Raw genomic sequence first — 18,463 nt, 5'->3', positions numbered from 1 at the left:
CACATCTGTATGGTGACGGATAAAAACTAGACTACTGATGGTGAACATAATGCAGTATATAAACTGATATATAGGGGCCGGCCCCGTGGCTTGGCGGTTGAGTGCTCGCGCTCTGCTGCTGGTGGCCGGGGTTCGGATCCCCGGTGCGCACAGACGCGCCGCTTCTCCAGCCATGCTGAGGCCACGTCCCACATACAGCAACTAGAAGGATGTGCAGCTATGACAGATAACTATCTGCTGGGGCTTTGGGGGAAAAATAAATAAATAAAATCTTTAAACTGATATATAATAATGTAGCCCTGAAATTTACACATTATAAGCCAGCATGACCTCAATAAAATAATTTTTTAAAAATTAGAAACATGCCATTTCGGGGCCGGCCCCGTGGCTTGGTGGTTAAGTGAGCGCGCTCCAGTGCTGGCGACCCGGGTTCGGATCCCGGGCTCGCACCGACGTGCTGCTTCTCCGGCCATGCTGAGACCGCGTCCCACATGCAGCAACTGGAAGGATGTGCAGCTGTGACATACAACTATCTACTGGGGCTTTGGGGGAAAAAATAAATAAATAAAATCTTAAAAAAAAAAAAAAAAAAAAAAAAAGAAACATGCCATTTCAATAAAAATTCCAATAGAATGTGGGGGGGGAATGCAAGAAGCAAAAGGATTCTAAAGTTCTATTTCAAAGAAGAAATAATTTTTCACTATTTGGTACTAAAGCTAGCTACTAAGTACTAAAATATAAAGTGACTAAATTAAAACTAGATGATTAATTAAACAATAAAAAGCTTAAAAACAGACCTCCAGGAGTACATTCGAGAATTTTGTAGATGACAAAGGTGGCATTTCAAATCAGTGGATGCTAAGACCACTGACTGACAATTTCAAAAAACTAATGTTACATTCCACTTCATAATTTATACCAAAATAAATTCCAGATGGATTAAAAATTAAACAAATCCATAAAACCTAGGAAAAATTCAGCGCCGGCCCGGTGGTGTAGTGGTTAAGTTCGCACGCTCTGCTGCAGTGAGCCAGGGTTTGTGGGTTTGGATCCCAGGCGTGGATCTACACACGGCTTATCAAGCCATGCTGTGGCAGCGTCCCACATACAAAATGGAGGAAGACTGGCACGGATGTTAGCTTAGGGCCAATCTTCCTCATCAAAAAAAGAAAAGAAAAAGAAAAAAGCCAGGAAAAATTTAATTGACTACCTGATCTCAGAGTGGGAAAAGCCTTTCTAAATAATAATAGACTACTCGCTATTAGAACTCAGGAACCAAATATGTTTATACAAATAACGCAGTAATCCTCAATATGTGAACTCTTCCAGGAATCAAATAGTTTAGGAAAGTGACTACCCTTTTTCTCCCTACTATATGGAGTTTTAAAAATAGAACACCTAGGGGCCAGCACAGTGGAGTAGTGGTTAAGTGCGCAGACTCCACTTTGGCGGCCTGCGGTTCGCAGGTTCGGATCCCAGGCGCGCACCGACACACCGCCTGTCAAGCCATGCTGTGGCGGCGTCCCATATACAGTAGAGGAAGATGGGCACAGATATTAGCCCAGGGCCAATCTTCCTCTGCAAAAGGAGCAGGATTGGCATCGGATGTTAGCTCAGGGCTAATCTTCCTCGCAAAAAAAAAAAAAAAAAAAAACCTAACACAAATAAACAGGCACTCTCAAATACTGCTATTGGGCTATAAATCAGTATAACCTTTCTAGAAGGCAATTTAGCAATCAAAAGCCTTAAAAATTTTTACCTTTCGACCAGGACATGACCAAGATTGCTATACTCAAGAATATTTTCATAACTTTTTTTTTTTTTTCAGGAAAACACTAGTTAAATACATGTAATATTCAAAAGACTAAAAGTAGGCTGCCATTAAATTCTGTTCTCAGATACACATAGGATATGAGAAAATGCTCATAGAAAAAAAGCAAACAGTATGTATGAACTCAATTTTTTATAAACATTGATAGAAAATTAGCTGGAATGGTATATACCAAAATTTTAACAATGTAATTACAAATGTTTTACGTCAATATTTTCAGAGCTTTCTACAGTGATCATATATATTACATCTGTAAGCAAAAAAAATTTTAAGTGAAACAGAAAGGAAAAGCATTGGTCAACGTAAAAAGTTACAGAGAAAACCTCTCCATTTGCTTTGGTAAACAGGAGGCCACTGTTGACCTGTGACAATATAGTTTTTGGTGGGAAGCAGAAGCCAGATTTCAGAAGCTTGAGTAGAACTTAAGAAGACAGGAGGGGAAAAAAGAGGTAGCTGAAGAGCAAGATCCTAGAGGAAACGGAAAGAAATAAACAAAACCAGGGACAATTCTTTGTGAAGTTTCAAGAAAGACAAACTATGTTTACTATTCCTACAAAACTTTTTACTGAAATAACCATTATTCCCATTCCAATCATTAAAAAAAAAAAAAAAGCTCAAAGATCAACTTAAACCCCATCAATTCCATAAAGCCTTCTCCAATCTTACCAAAAACTAAACTCCTCACTAAACTCCTCCCACTGCACTTCAGCTATACATTTTTAATGGAATTTACCATTTTTCTTCTCAAACTGTTGTTTTTTATGTATTTCTTACGCTGGCACTGTGTTAGGTGTTGATACGAATTATCTTATTTAATCCTCACAAAAATCCCTATATCCTCATTTCCAAATAAGGAAGAAGGCACTAAAGCCAGAGATCTAATAAATGACAGGAACGGGATTTGAACTGAGGTCTGTCAGATTCCAGAGATCACTCTCTCAACTCCCATCCTACAGCCTCAACTGTATTGGACTCTAACCTTCCCTAAGGGAAGATACATCTCAATATATTTCTACATCAACCAGTGTCCAGCACAATGCTTTACGCATGTTAAAACATTCAATATATTTGTTATATATTGGAAAACAGTATTTAAACATAAAGAGTTAAGGTAAGACACATACAAAATAATCAATTCAGTAAATATAATGTGGGCCGGCCCCGTGGCTTAGCGGTTAAGTGCGCGTGCTCCGCTACTGGCCGCCCGGGTTCGTATCCTGGGCGCGCACCGACGCATCGCTTCTCCCGCCATGCTGAGGCCGCGTCCCACGTACAGCAACTAGAAGGATGTGCAACTATGACATACAACTATCTACTGGCGCTTTGGGGGAAAAAAAAAAAAAAAGAGCAGGATTGGCAATAGATGTTAGTTCAGAGCCAGTCTTCCTCAGCAAAAAAAGAGGAGGATTAGCACGGATGTTAGCTCAGGGCTGATCTTCCTCACACACACACACAAAAAAGTAAATATAATGTTAAGAAATGGTTTTCAACTTTCCAACCTAAGCCTAGGGAATGGCTCCCACAGAGAAAGGTAGGGAGAAGAAAAGGGTCATTCTGCCATCAACAAGGTAGTGACCAGAGAATACACCATCAACATTCATAAGTGCATCCATGCAGTGGGCTTCAAGAAGCGTGTCCCTCAGACGCTCAAAGAGATCCAGAAATTTGCCATGAAGGAGATGGGAACTCTGGATATGTGCATTGACACCAGGCTCAACAAAGTTGTCTGGGCTAAAGGAATAAGGAATGTCACATACTGTATTCACGTGCAGTTGTTTAGAAAACACAATGAGGATGAAGATTCACCAAACAAACTCTATACTCTGTTACCTATGTACCATCACCACTTTTTATTAAAAACCTACAGATAGTCAATGTGGATGAGAACTAACCGTTGTCAAATCAAGTTATAAAACCACCGAAAAAAAAAAAAAGGTTTTCATTATAGTACAGTAGACTGTGTGCTTGCTGCCCAGAAATAATTTCACCTTCTTCATGGTCACAACATGCCAAATTTCTTTTTGGGAAACATCTACTTTTTTATCTATGAGGTTTAGGTGAGATCAGCTTCAGGAAATGGGTCACAATTAGTTTAAGCCAATCAAAATCCATCCTCTTTGAACTCTGTATCAGGAATAAGGCCAATGAATATATGAAGTGCCATTTGCTATTGAGGTTTTAGGAAAAGAAGCTTCCTTGTTCTCAGACAGTATGTTTCAGAAGAGATTCTCTCTCTTTTGCTCTGCACAGTATAAACATGTGATTTCCAAACAGTGTGATATAAAGATGGTGCAGCAGCCATTTCCGCTACCATGAGAAGGGCCAAACTGAGGTCAAAAACCAAGGAAGCACAGCAGAGCAAGCTATAAAGAAATGAAGTCTTGATAATGTTATGAATCCATAGATTAAGAGTAGACCACACCCAAAAATACACACCTGGACTGTTTAGCTATAGCTTTAAAAAATCCTTTTTGTTTCTGCCAAACAGTCTGTTTTTACTTTCTGGTCCTTGCAACAGGGTCCTAACTGGTTCAAAAAGTAATTCCCAATCTTAGCTTTTGTTTCTTTTTTTGTGTACGTGTGTGAGGAAGATTAGCCCTGAGCTAACATTTGTTGCCAGTCCTCCTCTTTTTTTTTCTGAGGAAGACTGGCCCTGGGGCTAACATACATGCCCATCTTCCTCTACTTTATATGTGGGACGCCTGCCACAGCATGGCTTGATAACCGGTGCGTAGGTCTGCGCCCAGGAACTGAACCTGCAAATCCTGGGCCACCAAAGCAGAGCACAGAAACTTCACCGCAACACCATCAGGCCGGCGTCCTAATCTTAGCTTTTTAACCCCTGGGTATTAGTATCAAGGGACATTCAGGAATTTTTTTTAAAAGAAAAAAAAAAAAAATCTTGACAAAATGTGTTTTGTTTTTTAAATCAATGAAGCACCTTTTTACGAAGGCGGGTGGTGAGCAGGACATCACAAAAGCAAGGATTGACAGTATATGAAATATCCAAGAAAACAGGAAAAACCACCACATCCAGCCTACCCTTGTCTCTCTTCCACTACCCACCTACAGTGATCTTAAGATTTTTCAGATATTTTAACAAATAAGTAACAATCCTAGTATGTGCAGACACTGTGAAACTTCGTTAATATAACAGATAGTTGCAATCATAGAACTTACAGTCCTGTAAAATAAAAAGTCATTGAACAAATAAATAAAAATAAATACATGATTCTAAACTGTGGTAAGTGCTATGAGGGATAAGAACCAGAACTACTTTAGATTGGACGTTCAAGAAAGGCCTTTCTGAAAAAATAACATTTAAGTCAAGACTTGAAGGCAAAGGGAGGTAATAAGTTCCAAGAATACATAAAGGCTCAGTGGCAGCAAAGAATATCACTGAAAGAAGGCTAAGCAAGCAAGGGGATGAGGTTAGCAGTGGCTACGTCATGCAGAGCCTCACAAATCGTGGTAAGCCATAAGCCGCTCCACTCCCCTCATTCGCAGCAACTATTCCAACCATTTAAAGGCCCAGTTCAAACTTCCATCTTCCTCAAAACCTTGCCTGGTCCACTTCAGCCAGAATTAATGTCTCCATAGTCCCTTTAACAGTTTTTAATGAGTTTCCCAACTCCCACAGGCAAACTTCTCTTTAAAAAAAAGACAGCATGGTCAGTGAAAAGTACACTGAATAGAAATAAGAAAAACTAAACTCTAGTCCTAGCTCTGCTACTTATTAGCTGTGTAACCTTGGCCAAATCATTCTGTTTCTCATGACTGTTGTGAGGTTCAGTGAAGATATGTGAAATTACACAGTGTTCAAATAGCTTCAGAAGTAGATTATCATCATTGTGTTGTATATTTCAATTGTACAAGCACTGCGCTACTATCTCCTGTAATCTGGGCACAATGCTTACTTATTTATAAAGCAGCCACACCTTTTTCTCCCCAAAAGAAATCTTACATAGAACTCCAATTTATAAAACAGATCAAAATGAGCTTTTCATTTTGATACAAGAGAAGAGGTTTCAAAGTCCCCCTCACTCCCTCCAAATAGGACCAATTCCATTCCAAGGAACAGTTTATAAACTAGGGATCATTACTGAAAATCTTGAAGAGAAAAGAATTAAGGACAAGAATCTGTGGCTTGCCACCAGTCAAATCCCTCTAGGTTGACAAAAAAATACATCTCATCTTTTCCACAAGCATAGCATCAGATTCTGTCAAGCGCCTTGATGTAATCAAAATGTCATATCTATAGTGGCATTTCCATGTTTTACTATACTGGTTTCCAGATCAAAGAAAAAACTGAGATTGGTTTAATATAAGTTACTTAATAGTGCCATACCAATTTTTTTACTATCCTTTCACACTTTACTAAGTGATTAGTTATTTAACAGCGACAAGTTTCTCTTGCAGTTCCCAAAATGAGGGGGAAAAAATAACCTAAGACAATACTTGCCAATTTCTGCTCTTCTGGAAACTTAACAGCGAAAGCTTCACAATCACACAACCTTCACTGAGTGGAATCTGCCCAGACTTGGAGACTTTAACTCTTAATATCACTAACAAAGCTCTCATTATTCCTCACCAATCTGAAGGTTAGATTTCCTCTTAATATATGATTTATCCTGCTGATTTGGAGACTCCTCTTGGAGGGGAAAACGGAAACAAAGTATTATTAGAATAAAACAACATTCCAATGACCACTAAGCTCTATTATACCACTCTACCAAGCAGTGGGTCCACTGTCTCCCTATTTATCGTCTGACTTGGAACACAACTTCAACAGCCCTATTGTCTTAAGCATTTTCTTAAGTCTCAATTTATTCTGAGCTAGTAGTGCTCTTACTACTGCTCTTACACTTCTACATTCATCATTGGTTTCTGAGACTTTCTCAATAATCAGAATACGGTTCATAAGTCTTGCAACAAAGTTACCCAGAATAAAAAGTTCCTTCCTATTTTGTCTTACGGTGGTTTAGAACCAATACATTGCTAAATTGCTAATGTACATTGCTAAAACAGCCCCACAGACCTGGAAGTCAAAATAAACACTTTAAGACCATGAAGTCTATATACTGATGTTCTGATGTTACAAGGATAAATTTATTTTTTTAAGTTTTATCATATTGCCAGATTTCCTTCCAGATATGCTGTATGAGCTACTCAGCAATCTGACTTCACAGACTAGATCCAAGGCGATAATTAGACAATTACACCAAGACATATAACACCCCAAATGCCCATCAATAGAGGACTGGTTAAGTTACAGTATCACCAAATAACGGAATACTACACTGAAGCCATTAAAAATTATAATGTAAGTGCATATTAACATAGAACAGTGCCTATATCTTATTAATAAAAATGATATAGGGTAACATGCAATTAGTTTATTTACATAAAATAGTGTATCTGAGGAAAGAGAAAAGAATGACTTGAGAGATGTTTACCAAAACATGAACAATGATTTCTCTGGCATACAGAGTTTCAGATTCTCCTAACTTTCTTATTATTGTCTGTACTATTTGACTTTTTTCTAAAAAAGCCAGGTATCCTTTTTAGAATGACAAACAACAAAGCTACTTCCATTCTTTTGAAAAAGACTAAACACCCAGGGAGAGAGAGAAGTTATCAATGACAGGGGTTTTTAAGTTTTCTCTTGCCACCAAAACACCACAGATGACACTTGTCCAACATGTTCCAAGAACCTAAACCAGATTATAATGGAGCACTCACATCTAAGGATTACAACGAATATCCAATATAGGCCTGCTCATCAAGGGGCAATACTGGAATCAAAACTCTTTTAGTTGCACATTAACTCAAATGGTACATACAGGGGAGATAGCTCAAAAGGAACTCTAGCTTCAGTATTGGAAAGCCACCAGGGTATTATCTTCTATCTCTTTATGGAGCTTCAATGCCAACCACTTCCACAAATCTGTCCCAATTCTCTTCTGCAAACAGCGTCGTCCACCTGCTCAATGCTTCTGCTCCCTCACGTCAGCCTGTCAAAGCACTTACTCTAGCTCAGCTGCTCACGGCTACTTTAATTCCAACATTCTGACAGGAAAAATCTGAATGATCACCAGCAGCCCCAACAATGCATCAGGTCAAGAGTCTATCTGGAATTCAATCAGCTATGGCTAGGGAATAGGGTCTTCCAGGCAATGTAAGCAAGATAAGTTCTTTAGAAGAGGTCATGGCCTGGGCAGGAAGAGAAACTCGTCTTCCACCACAGTAAGGAAAGTGCAAGAGGAGGCCAGGGTTATACTATGTCAATTCTCAATTAACTGAGTAACCTACATTTGGAGACTTTTTAATTTCTATGAAATTTGAGAGAAAAGTAACATTAACAGGTATTAATCACATTAAAAGGCAAAAAGTCCAATTATTTTCCCAGTATATAAAGTCCTAAATAAAAGTAATTTAGGATCCGGCCGAGTGGCCTAGCAGTTAAGTGCACGCGCTCCACTGTGGCAGCCCAGGGTTTGCAGGTTCGGATCCTGGGCGCGCACCGACACACCGCTTGTCAAGCCATGCTGTGGCTACGTCCCATAGAAAGTAGAGGAAGATGGGCACCAATGTTAGCCCGGGGCCAACCTTCCTCAGCAAAAAGAGGAGGATTGGCAACAGATGTTAGCTCAGGCTAACTTCCTCACACACACACAAAAAAAGGTAATTTAGCCAAATTTCATCCCACAGACCCAAATCTCACCACTTACGAAGAAAAAGAATGCATTTTTGCCTTTTTGCATTGCCTATTAATTTAGAACATAGTTGGTTAGGGTGGACATTTTTTATAAGCATATACCTACTGGTTTATAAGGTAATAAAAAGCAGTATATATGATATAATCTGCAGCTACAGCATACTTCATCCAGAAATTCTCAAATCTAAATCACCACTGACTACAGGTCCAAGAACACTGATTTACCTAGGCAATCACACTCCTCTTCTACAACAACTTTTCATTAATTAAAATGTTTACTAAGCACCTACTCTCTACAATGCACTATATTAGGCCTAGGAAAAGAAGAAATAAAACATGGCTCCTGACTTTAAGGAATTCACCATCCAGCAGAAGAGGCTAACGTTAACTAAAAAATAAAAGAAGAGGGGCTGTAACAAGTAGGTATTCTCAATTTAAAGGTAAAAGTCATTTTGAGAGAGGTTGGAAAAGATTTAAGAAGCTTCACAAAAAAAGTGAGAAGTAAGGCTAGAAAGACAAGTTTGAGCCAAACTGCTATGACACACATGCCAGGCTAAGAAGTTAAGACTTTATTCGTGGGCAAGGAAGAGCTATGACAGTTTAAAGGAGGTAATATGATAATCATATATTGTGTTTTATACAGGTGACTCTGGAGAAGCTGAACAATATAAAACATTTTTTAAAAATGTATAATTAAAAATACCAAAATGAAAAAGCAAACAAAAAAGCAGGAAAAAATGTACAGGGTGAATTTGACCAAGGGCTGATATACTTAATAGAACAGCTCTTATAAGTTAATAATATAAAACATTAAAATCTGACAAAAGGGAAAAGAACACAAGCAATGCATTAAACAACAGATGCAAACAGCCAATAAAAATGAGTGTTTCAACTTACTAGTAACTGGTAATTACATTTTTTGCAAAAATAACATTTTTTTAAGGATAATATTCAACACAAATGAGAGCGCCCAAGTTGCTCAGACACTGTTGAAAGAATGGAAATCTGTATATCCTTTCTGGAAAACAACTGGACAATATAAGCAAAAATGTTTATATTTTTGACACAGTAATCACTTCTGGGAATCTATCTTAAGCAACCAGTGATGTAATTAAAAGATTTATATATACAAGAATGCAGCATTATTTATAATATGGGAGAAATGAACACATACAATAGGGAAATATTAAATTGTACACAAAATGGAATATTATACAGACAAAAAATAACGTTTTCAAAAAAGTTAAAAAGAGAAATGATCAAACATAATGTTAAGTGAAACAAGCTAGATATTAAACTACATATATCTCATTCTCAATTTTAAAAATGTATATGTGTACCAAAAAAATAAGATGGAAAAATATTTCAAAGCATCAACAGGAATCATCACTGGATGGTAAGATTACAGGTGATTTACACTTGAATAGTTTGCAATACATCTATAATGAGAATATGTAACCTTTATAATTAGAAAAAAATTAGAGTAAGTAAAAAAGAGAAAGGTAGACCAGCCCATTTGGCCCTGGTCTGTCACACCCTGGTCAAGTCATTAAGTTTCTGACTTTCTCTTTCTGAAAACATAAAAATTCTTATTAATGCACAATCTACACATAAGAAATACTTGTAAAGTAGACATATGGATACTATTATTAAACATACAAGAAACATTAACACGTTTCATGAATACTGTGTTAAAGCTAGTTATCAACAGCTATCATTGACGATGTAGATAGCCTGCATATTAATAATTTACTACACATTTATAGTGCTTTATGATTTATAAGTTACTTTATAAAGATATTTGAATTGAAATTGTGAATACTATTATGTTCGAAAAACAGTATTTCAAATACTAATTGGTTTAAGAGGATATATACTTAGCAAGATTAATTTACCAAATAAAAATCCATAATTTGGGACTTTGTATTGCAGTAAAATCAAATTTCCAATTTTAACAATCAAATTTTAGAATTAAATGTTTACCGAAAGATGTTGTTACTAATGATTTAATTATTTAGTGCCTATATACTAATATCTGAAAAATCCTAGAAATGTGTAGTTTATTAAAGGGCTCATTGCTGACAAACAACATTAAGACAGATTCCCATTCAGCTATACTTACCACTTTTTTTTTTTTTTGGTGAGAAAGATTGTCCCTGAGCTAACATCTGTTGCCAATCTTCCTCTTTTTGCTTGAGCAAGATTGTCCCTGAGCTAAGATCGGTGGCAATCTTCCTCTATTTTGCATGTGGGACGCCGCCACAGCATGGCTTGACAAGCAGTGTGTAGATCTGTGCCTGGGATCCAAACCCGAGAACCCTGGGCCACTGAAGAGCAGAGCACAAACTTACCCACTACACGGGCTGGCCCGTGGCTTGGCGGTTAAGTGTGTGCGCTCTGCTGCTGGCGGCCCGGGTTCGGATCCGGATGCTCACAGACGCACTGCTTCTCTAGCCATGCTGAGGCCGCGTCCCACATACAGCAACTAGAAGGATGTGCAGCTATGACATACAACTATCTACTGGGGCTTTGGGGGAAAAAATAAATAAATAAATAAAAATTAAACTTACCCACTACACCACTGGGCCAGCCCCTATTTACCACCACTTTTAAATTCCTACTACAATTACCCTGGACTTATGTCTGAATTTGTGAAAATAAAAAATTATTATATTTTTATATATTTTTCCAATCAAACAGTATACTCATAATAATGTCTTTCATTTGAATAGATCATCATAAAGTTTATACAGCATAGCATAACTCATAAGAGCATGAGCTTTTAGCCTAACCTGGGATTAAGTCCTGTTCAAATCCCGGCTCCATTGAATATAGTCATGTGACTCTAAGCAAGTTATGTAAACTCTAAGCCTTGGTTCTCTTATCTGAAAAGGGTGATAGAGTACCTACCTCAAAGAATTGATAAAGTACCCAACACAAACCGCTCAATAAAATATTCTGCTTTAAAAATAAAATGCAAACAGAATTATTTTGCAAATACTGATAGAGTATCTTGAATTCTACTTAGATATGACTACTAACTAAGCAAGTGTCAGGTGATCTTTAGCAAACCACTTAGCCTTTCTGAGGTTCAAGTTCTTCACCTTTAAAATTGAGATATCAATACTTGCTCCTGATTATCTCAAAGGATAGTTAGGTGGGACAAATAAATTGTCCATTTTAAACATGTGGTAAACTGTAATTCACTAAACACACTCAGAATAAAATCCACAACATACAAATGGTTTAAAAGATTGATGTACATTTAAAGCCATTTTCACTCTGCTCTCAGAGAAATTTACCTTACTAAGGCAAATAATGACCTCAACTTACTAGTGAGCTAGCTATGGCCTTGGCCTAAAGCATAACTTCAGGTCTCCAACTTCTCATCAACATCCAGAAATGCTTTGGACTTAGTAAACTGGTTCACAAAACTAGCTATAGGGCCGGCCCCGTGGCTTAGCGGTTAAGTCCTCGCGCTCTGCTGCTGGCGGCCCGGGTTCAGATCCCGGGTGCGCACCGACACACCGCTTCTGTGGCCATGCTGAGGCTGCGTCCCACATACGGCAGCTAGAAGGATGTGCAGCTATGACATACAACTATCTACTGGGGCTTTGGGGGGAAAAATAAATAAATAAAATTATAAAAAAAAAAAAGTAGCTATAAAAGCAGCAAATTCACAAACTCAACAGAACAAGCATAGGAATATAAACGTAAAATTATTTCCTAAACTGAATGCAACCCCACAAACTGACAGTAGCAAAATTCACTCAATACACTTCAAGCTTTTAAAATATCTTCCTTACTAAAAACAAAGCATTGAAAAGAAAATGGAAACTCAAATATGTTAGCATTGTTGAGACTTTTTTATTCTAACACTAAAGCCAAAAGCTATCTTGAAGTATAATTTCAAGTTTTAAGATATCTGTCAAAACCATATTTAAAAAGGGATGAGGGGCCGGCCCGGTGGTGTAGCGGTTAAGCGCACGCGCTCCACTGCTGGCAGCCCGGGGTTCAGATCCCGGGCGTGCACCGATGCACTGCTTCTCAAGCCATGCTGTGTTGGCGTCCCATATAAAGTAGAGGAAGATGGGCAGGGATGTTAGCCCAGGGCCAGTCTTCCTCAGCAAAAAAGAGGAGGATTGGCATGGATGTTAGCTCAGAGCTGATCTTCCTCATCAAAAAACAAAAACAAAAACAAAAAAGGGATGAGGGGGTCCTTATTATGGCATCCTTAGCCTGGTTCCACAGACAGGCTGCAACGAGCCCTTAACCTGCAGGCAAAATTGTGTCTGTATACCTGTATAGGTTTCCATGGTGCAAGTTTACAGCTTCAGATTCTCAGCAGGACTAGAGGTGTAACTAGTAATACTAATACTCTCATCAAAAACTGATGACAAATGGAAGCTATTTACAATCTTTTGTTAACCAATTTTTATCTTAACTACATTACATTCTGGCAAATTTTAAAATAAATATTTCATATAAAGTCTTTACCCTTATCAAAAACTCTTTGCATATCAGATATAAAGCGATACTATCCACATCATGTCTACTCTTTCATTTAAAACACAAAATTTTTAAATTATACATTTACTCATGTGTTCAGGCATACTTTAAGTTTGATCAGGGTTTGTAAATTTGACAAGAAATAGAATTATTTTTTAAAAATACCAAAAGCCTATCTTTTTCAACATCAACTTGAAACACAACACTCAAAAATACACATAATTTACTTCTCTTGAGTAAACTGTTATGGGGAGTTACATTGAGAGATGAACTCTGAACACATTATTTTGAGACTTTAACTCTGAATCTCTAATCAAGGATGGATTATTGTTCATCTTTGCACAACCTATGGTAGAAAAAAGGACAGACTTAGATAATTATTGTGAGCAAGATTACAAGAAAGACATATAACCTACTTCAATTCAACAAGTTTTATCAAGTTCCAACCATCATGCTCCTACCCAGTCATGGATAAATGTTACTGTAATGAGATATAGGAATACCCCCTCTCTCAGGGAACTTAAGAGTCTTATGCTTGGGATACAGGAACTACACAAAGGAAAAATGAAAACAATTTCAAAACTACAGGAAAAAAAGGTAACTTGTAATAGCTTGGTATAATCTACAAATAAAATTGCTGCAGTATTTTTTTTTTTAAAAAGAAAGCATCATTGTGAGATTTTTAAACTGAGTCTTAAAAGAAATATTAAGAGACTGTCTTAAGTATTTTTAGAGACCATTGGCTTATACACAAACAGAAAATCCTTCTTATTTGTTCATTAAAACAGGTTTCTTAGAGGGTCTGCATGGCCAGATTTTGTGAACCTGGTTCAACTAACTATATTTACTTTAAGGTAATAAAAGCTCAATTCTACTTCAATTCTCCACGTTTCTAACTCTCCATAAATCCACTGCACTTCTGAGTGCTTCTAAACAAATTTCTAGGGGTTTCCCAAAAAATCTTCAATAGAACCTTTCATTATGTCTCTTTTCAAAAGTTAATAAAGATTAACAAACTTTAGTTTCTTTAGATACTGTGTTTAAAATTAATTTTCCTAACTAAATTTAAAATACTTTTTAAAACACCACATTACTAAAAGCAGTTTTCCCTAATATATACTAGGTAGCAAAGCTATTCATTTTCCAATTTGAGAATAATAATGCCATAATCACATAACTTACATCTGAAATTAAAATACGATTTACTGAAATAAGTACTAACGACTTATGTTTATCATCATATCATAAACCACCTGCACCAAAAATAGAAGTATCTCAAAATAAATACAAATAACCTTAAAATTCTAGGAAAATTTAAAATGACAAATATTGGAAAGTATAGTTTGAATATGTGCAAAAGCCTACTTCCACCTGTCAGGAAGTAAATGCACAGTTGAAAGTAAAATAGAATCCTTCCACTTTTATTGCTGCCTTTGGTCAGTAAAGTGAAATTCAAACACATAAATAATTAATTAAATTCAAACACAAACAAGATGACACATTTTATAAATCAATTGTTTTAAAGAAATTATACTAGAAAACAGGTAGAAGTCTTTCGAAGTCTCACACACAGAACACAAATCCAAAACCCACATAAGCTGTTCAAAAATGAGCATTGTCTCATCAATCAAGTTTTTGTAAATTAATCTTTTATCTAATTCACCTCGTCCAACCAGGCCTTTGGGCCCAGAAGTAAACTTGCAATATATCTTGTTTCTTTAAGCTAAAATACCATCTTACAAGGGTCGGGAATAAAATAAATTAAAACAATCTGGCTAGAAAAGATCAATGTACGCTCTTTAATAAGCAAAAGTATAAGAAGGCCTTTCATTCCAGGAGATGGGCCATGACTATCCTGGGGATGGTATCTGTAGTACAGTGCTCTCCTCAATATAACAGAATTTACCATTAAAACGACGAATGGTACACTAAAAAGGAATATCATTAGCTAATTTTTTAAAAAATAGGAATGAAGGTTCCAATCATCACTATCACAGTTCATTTTCAGCTATTTAAAGGCTGGCAGAAGGATTTAATACACCACACGCCCCCAAGGGAGGGGAAAAGCACCAACCTCCTCCCAGGGAGTTTAATGAAAATTAGCAGGTAAGAGAGGCCTCCGCCGCACGCTGAAAATCAAAGAGGGCGGCCGGAGCGTCGAAGGGTTCGGCTGCGGAGGAAAGCCTCGTCCTCGGACCCCACCTCCCCTCACCTTCCCGGCAGGGTGAAGGAGGCGAAGGCTCATTAGTGCCTTCATTAATTGACACCTGTAATGAGGAAACTTTCCGAGAGCTGAGACCGCTCAGGCCGGGCCTGGCCGGAGCTCCGCGGCGGCCCCATCTCGGGCGCCCAGGTAACCGGGCCGGGCTGGGCCCGAGGCGCCGAGCCGGCCGCGCAACCGCGCACCTTCCCGGGGCGCTAGGCCCGCACGCCGCCCGGCTCGGCCGTCGCCTCCCCCAGGCCGCGGCAGCCCGGGGACCCCAAATCGCGCACCCCGACGCCGCGGCTACTTACTTTCATTTAACACCTCCACCAGGTCTGCGCAGTTCTCGCACATCGTTCGGCCGCCGCCCCCCCCCTCCCCCGCTTCGGATCGCACTGACTGATCCCGACCGGCGGGGGGGAGGGGAGAGAGGCGGAGGAGGGGGCCGGCCGGCCGGCGGGGCGGGGAGGCGACGAGGGCGGGCGGCGGCGGGGACGGGGCGGGGAGCAGGAGGATGGGGGAGGGGGCCGGCGGTCCCCGGAGCGGGCGGGGGAGAGGAGGGGGGCGAGGGGAGGTGCGCAGGCCGGAGGGGCGCAGAGGCGCCGGCGGCGGGGAAGGGGGGGAAGGACGGGGAGGGAGAGGGAGGAGGGGGCGGGTGGGGAGAGAAGCAGCAGAGTCACTTCACCGACCAGACGCCGCGGCCACCGCCGACGCCGCCGCCATTTTAATAGAGCGTTCGGGCTGCGCTCGGCTCTTTCCGCCCGGGCGAAGGACCTGACGAGAAGCGCCTCGCGCTCTCATTCCTCCGCCTCCCGCCCTCTCTTCGCCTCCCGCCCTCCCACCTCTCCCTCCGCACACACGCCGCACGCCCCACACCCCGCCGCGGCCGGCTCGCCGCCCTCCCTTTCCTCTTCCGTCCGGCCTCCCCGCCCTCGGTCCACCCCCTCCACGCGCTCGCCCACCCCGCCCAGCCCGGATCTCTGTCAGCGGCCGGAAGGAAAACACGAAGCCAGCGCGGCCGCGGGGGGAGTCCGGGTGAGTCGGCGAAGATGGCGGAGGCACCGAGCGGGTCGCGGTTGCGCGACGTTGCCCACCGCGGCCTACTCCGCGGGCTCTGAGGCCCAGCGAGCGCCGGGTCGCGAGCGCCGCCCTGTCCCCCGCCCCTGCGCTGCGCCGTTTTTCCTCCGGGCCCACGAAGGGGAATTGGTGCTGGTAGCTCCCATGTGCCCCTCCTCCGCGCTCAAGCTTTGGGGGTGGGGAAGGCTGGAGGGCGATGGGGGGCCGGGCCGGGGCGACGCCGCAGCCCAGGTTGAGGCACACGGCCCCCTCCCCGCGGGGCTTTGTGAGGATGGAACAGCCCGGGGGCCGGCGTAGCCTGCATCCGTGTTTATCGCTACTCTCGACTCTGTAAGGCTCATCCGTCCTCGAGCAGTAAGACACCTTGATGTGGCTAGAAATGGCGGAGTGAAGAGTGTTCACATGGCATCTCCTCCTTTTTACGCAAGAGGGCCCTTCGCGAATGGCCCATCTACAACTCTTCACCTGAAATAGCGTACTGTGCTTCTCAGCGAAGAGCAAACAACAGGATATGAAGATGGGGAGCGGGAAGTGAAGAACAGGTGAAGGAAAGGGAACACTCAGCTAAAGTTTGGTGGTGTGTTAACTAGTGAGGGTAGGAAAATTTTCCTCCCGTCTACACCTAATACCTTCCTTACTGATTTCTATACCCAGTATGTTTATATAGAGATGTGACTGAAAAGTCCGGAAGGTAGTGTACATAGTATTCTTAGAACTGTAATCAGAGCAGCTATTAAGGCCCTGTGGTAATCCTTTTAGAGGTTTTGTCGAGGTTATGTCACACCATCTTTCCACGCCAGGACCACCTTCTCAGTGTTCTTTGCCTTTCTGCTGTTTGAAGTTGATGCTGTAAAAAGTTTGTGCCCAACCTGTTCTAAGTTGCCTCTTATTAACAGGTGATCCTCGGGAGCTGTAGAGCTATTGTGCCATCATCTTCCCTTCTGCGCTATAAAACTTGGGTTTCTGCAGACTTGACTGGATCCTGTAGCAGACATTGTCCATCCAACATCCGCTCCCGCCCACCCCTCTTCTTCCTTGCCAAATCCAAGTTTGTCTTTTTTCAGGTGGCAGCTGCGAGACCTTCCTCTCAGGAAGGAAAGCCCCAAGAAATATTTATGATTGCTTTAAAACCAATCATGGCGGGCCGGCCCCGTGGCTTCGCGGTTAAGTGGGCGCCCTCCACCGCTGGCTGGCCCGGGTTTGGAGCCTGGGCGCGCGCTGACGCGCGGCTTCTCCGGCCATGCTGAGGCTGCGTCCCATGTACAGCGACTGGAAGGATGTGCGGCTATGACATACAACCATCTACTGGGGCTTTGGGGAAAAAAATAAATAAGTAAAATTTAAAAAATAAATAAAATAAAACCAATCATGGGATAGTTTCTCTGGAGGAGGGCCCTATGTTTGAGTTCTTGCAAACAAAATGTAAGCAGAGATCTGCAGAGTGGGTCTTTTGGAAAGACTTGCCCATTCCTAATAAAAAGGACAAATTCAGCAGACATGCCACTTAACGCTTTTTTCTTTCTGCCTGAAATATGGTCTTGATACACAATACAGCGTCTATTTTGTGATTTTTTTTTTTAACAGTGAAACCACAAGCAGGATAAAAGCCAACCATAAAGTTAGTAATACAGAATAATAAAGTATGGGTCCCTGAGGCATCCTTGAGCAGCCGTCTGCCCCCAGACTGTTTATGTGAGAAAAATAAATTCCTTTTTCCTTAAGCCACTCTTAGATTTCCATTACTTATAGTCAAACACTCTCCTGACTAATACAGCTATTCTTTTGACAATTTGTAAATATCTGTCAACAATGCTTTTAAAACCACATAGGACCCATAACAGTTCTTGAAAATGAGGACAACCACTACCATAGATGTGAAGTACCAGGATGTATTGAAGACACACTCTGATCTTTAAAGAAATATTTTTTTAACAATTACTTGCCTCTGGGGCCGGCCCGTGGCTTAGCGGTTAAGTGCGCGCGCTCCGCTGCTGGCAGCCTGGGTTCGGAACCCCGGGCGCCCACCGACCCACCGCTTCTCCGGCCATGCTGAGGCCGCGTCCCACGTACAGCGACTGGAAGGATGTGCGGCTATGACATACAACTATCTACTGGGGCTTTGGGG

At 40.9% G+C, this 18,463-nt stretch overlaps 2 protein-coding genes and 1 pseudogene across 2 annotated transcripts in view; 2 read left to right on the top strand and 1 right to left on the bottom strand.

Annotated features, from left to right (window-relative positions):
* Window positions 1-15,869, bottom strand: part of USP34 (ubiquitin specific peptidase 34) — a 243,433-nt gene extending 227,564 nt beyond the window's left edge. The window contains exon 1 of the mRNA XM_087436699.1: window positions 15,573-15,869. Within this exon, the coding sequence (XP_087292825.1) occupies window positions 15,573-15,615 (43 nt within the window). The 5' untranslated portion in view covers window positions 15,616-15,869. The remainder of the gene's footprint in view (window positions 1-15,572) is intronic.
* On the top strand, window positions 3,344-3,722 carry LOC101394929 (large ribosomal subunit protein eL31 pseudogene; annotated as a pseudogene).
* Window positions 15,776-18,063, top strand: LOC147915954 (uncharacterized). The gene is made up of 3 exons (XM_087436443.1): window positions 15,776-15,835; window positions 15,925-16,296; window positions 17,235-18,063. The coding sequence occupies exons 1-3, from the start codon at window positions 15,776-15,778 to the stop codon at window positions 17,583-17,585; spliced, it is 783 nt and encodes a 260-aa protein (XP_087292569.1). The 3' UTR covers window positions 17,586-18,063.
* Window positions 18,064-18,463: the final 400 nt, after the last annotated feature.

This window comes from Ceratotherium simum, chromosome 11 (genome assembly GCF_057802395.1).
Source record: "Ceratotherium simum simum isolate JZ-2026a chromosome 11, ASM5780239v1, whole genome shotgun sequence".
NCBI classification, from domain to species: Eukaryota; Metazoa; Chordata; class Mammalia; order Perissodactyla; family Rhinocerotidae; genus Ceratotherium; species Ceratotherium simum.
The sequence above is the reverse complement of the archived record's forward strand: the minus strand, read 5'-3'. Positions and strand labels throughout refer to the sequence as shown.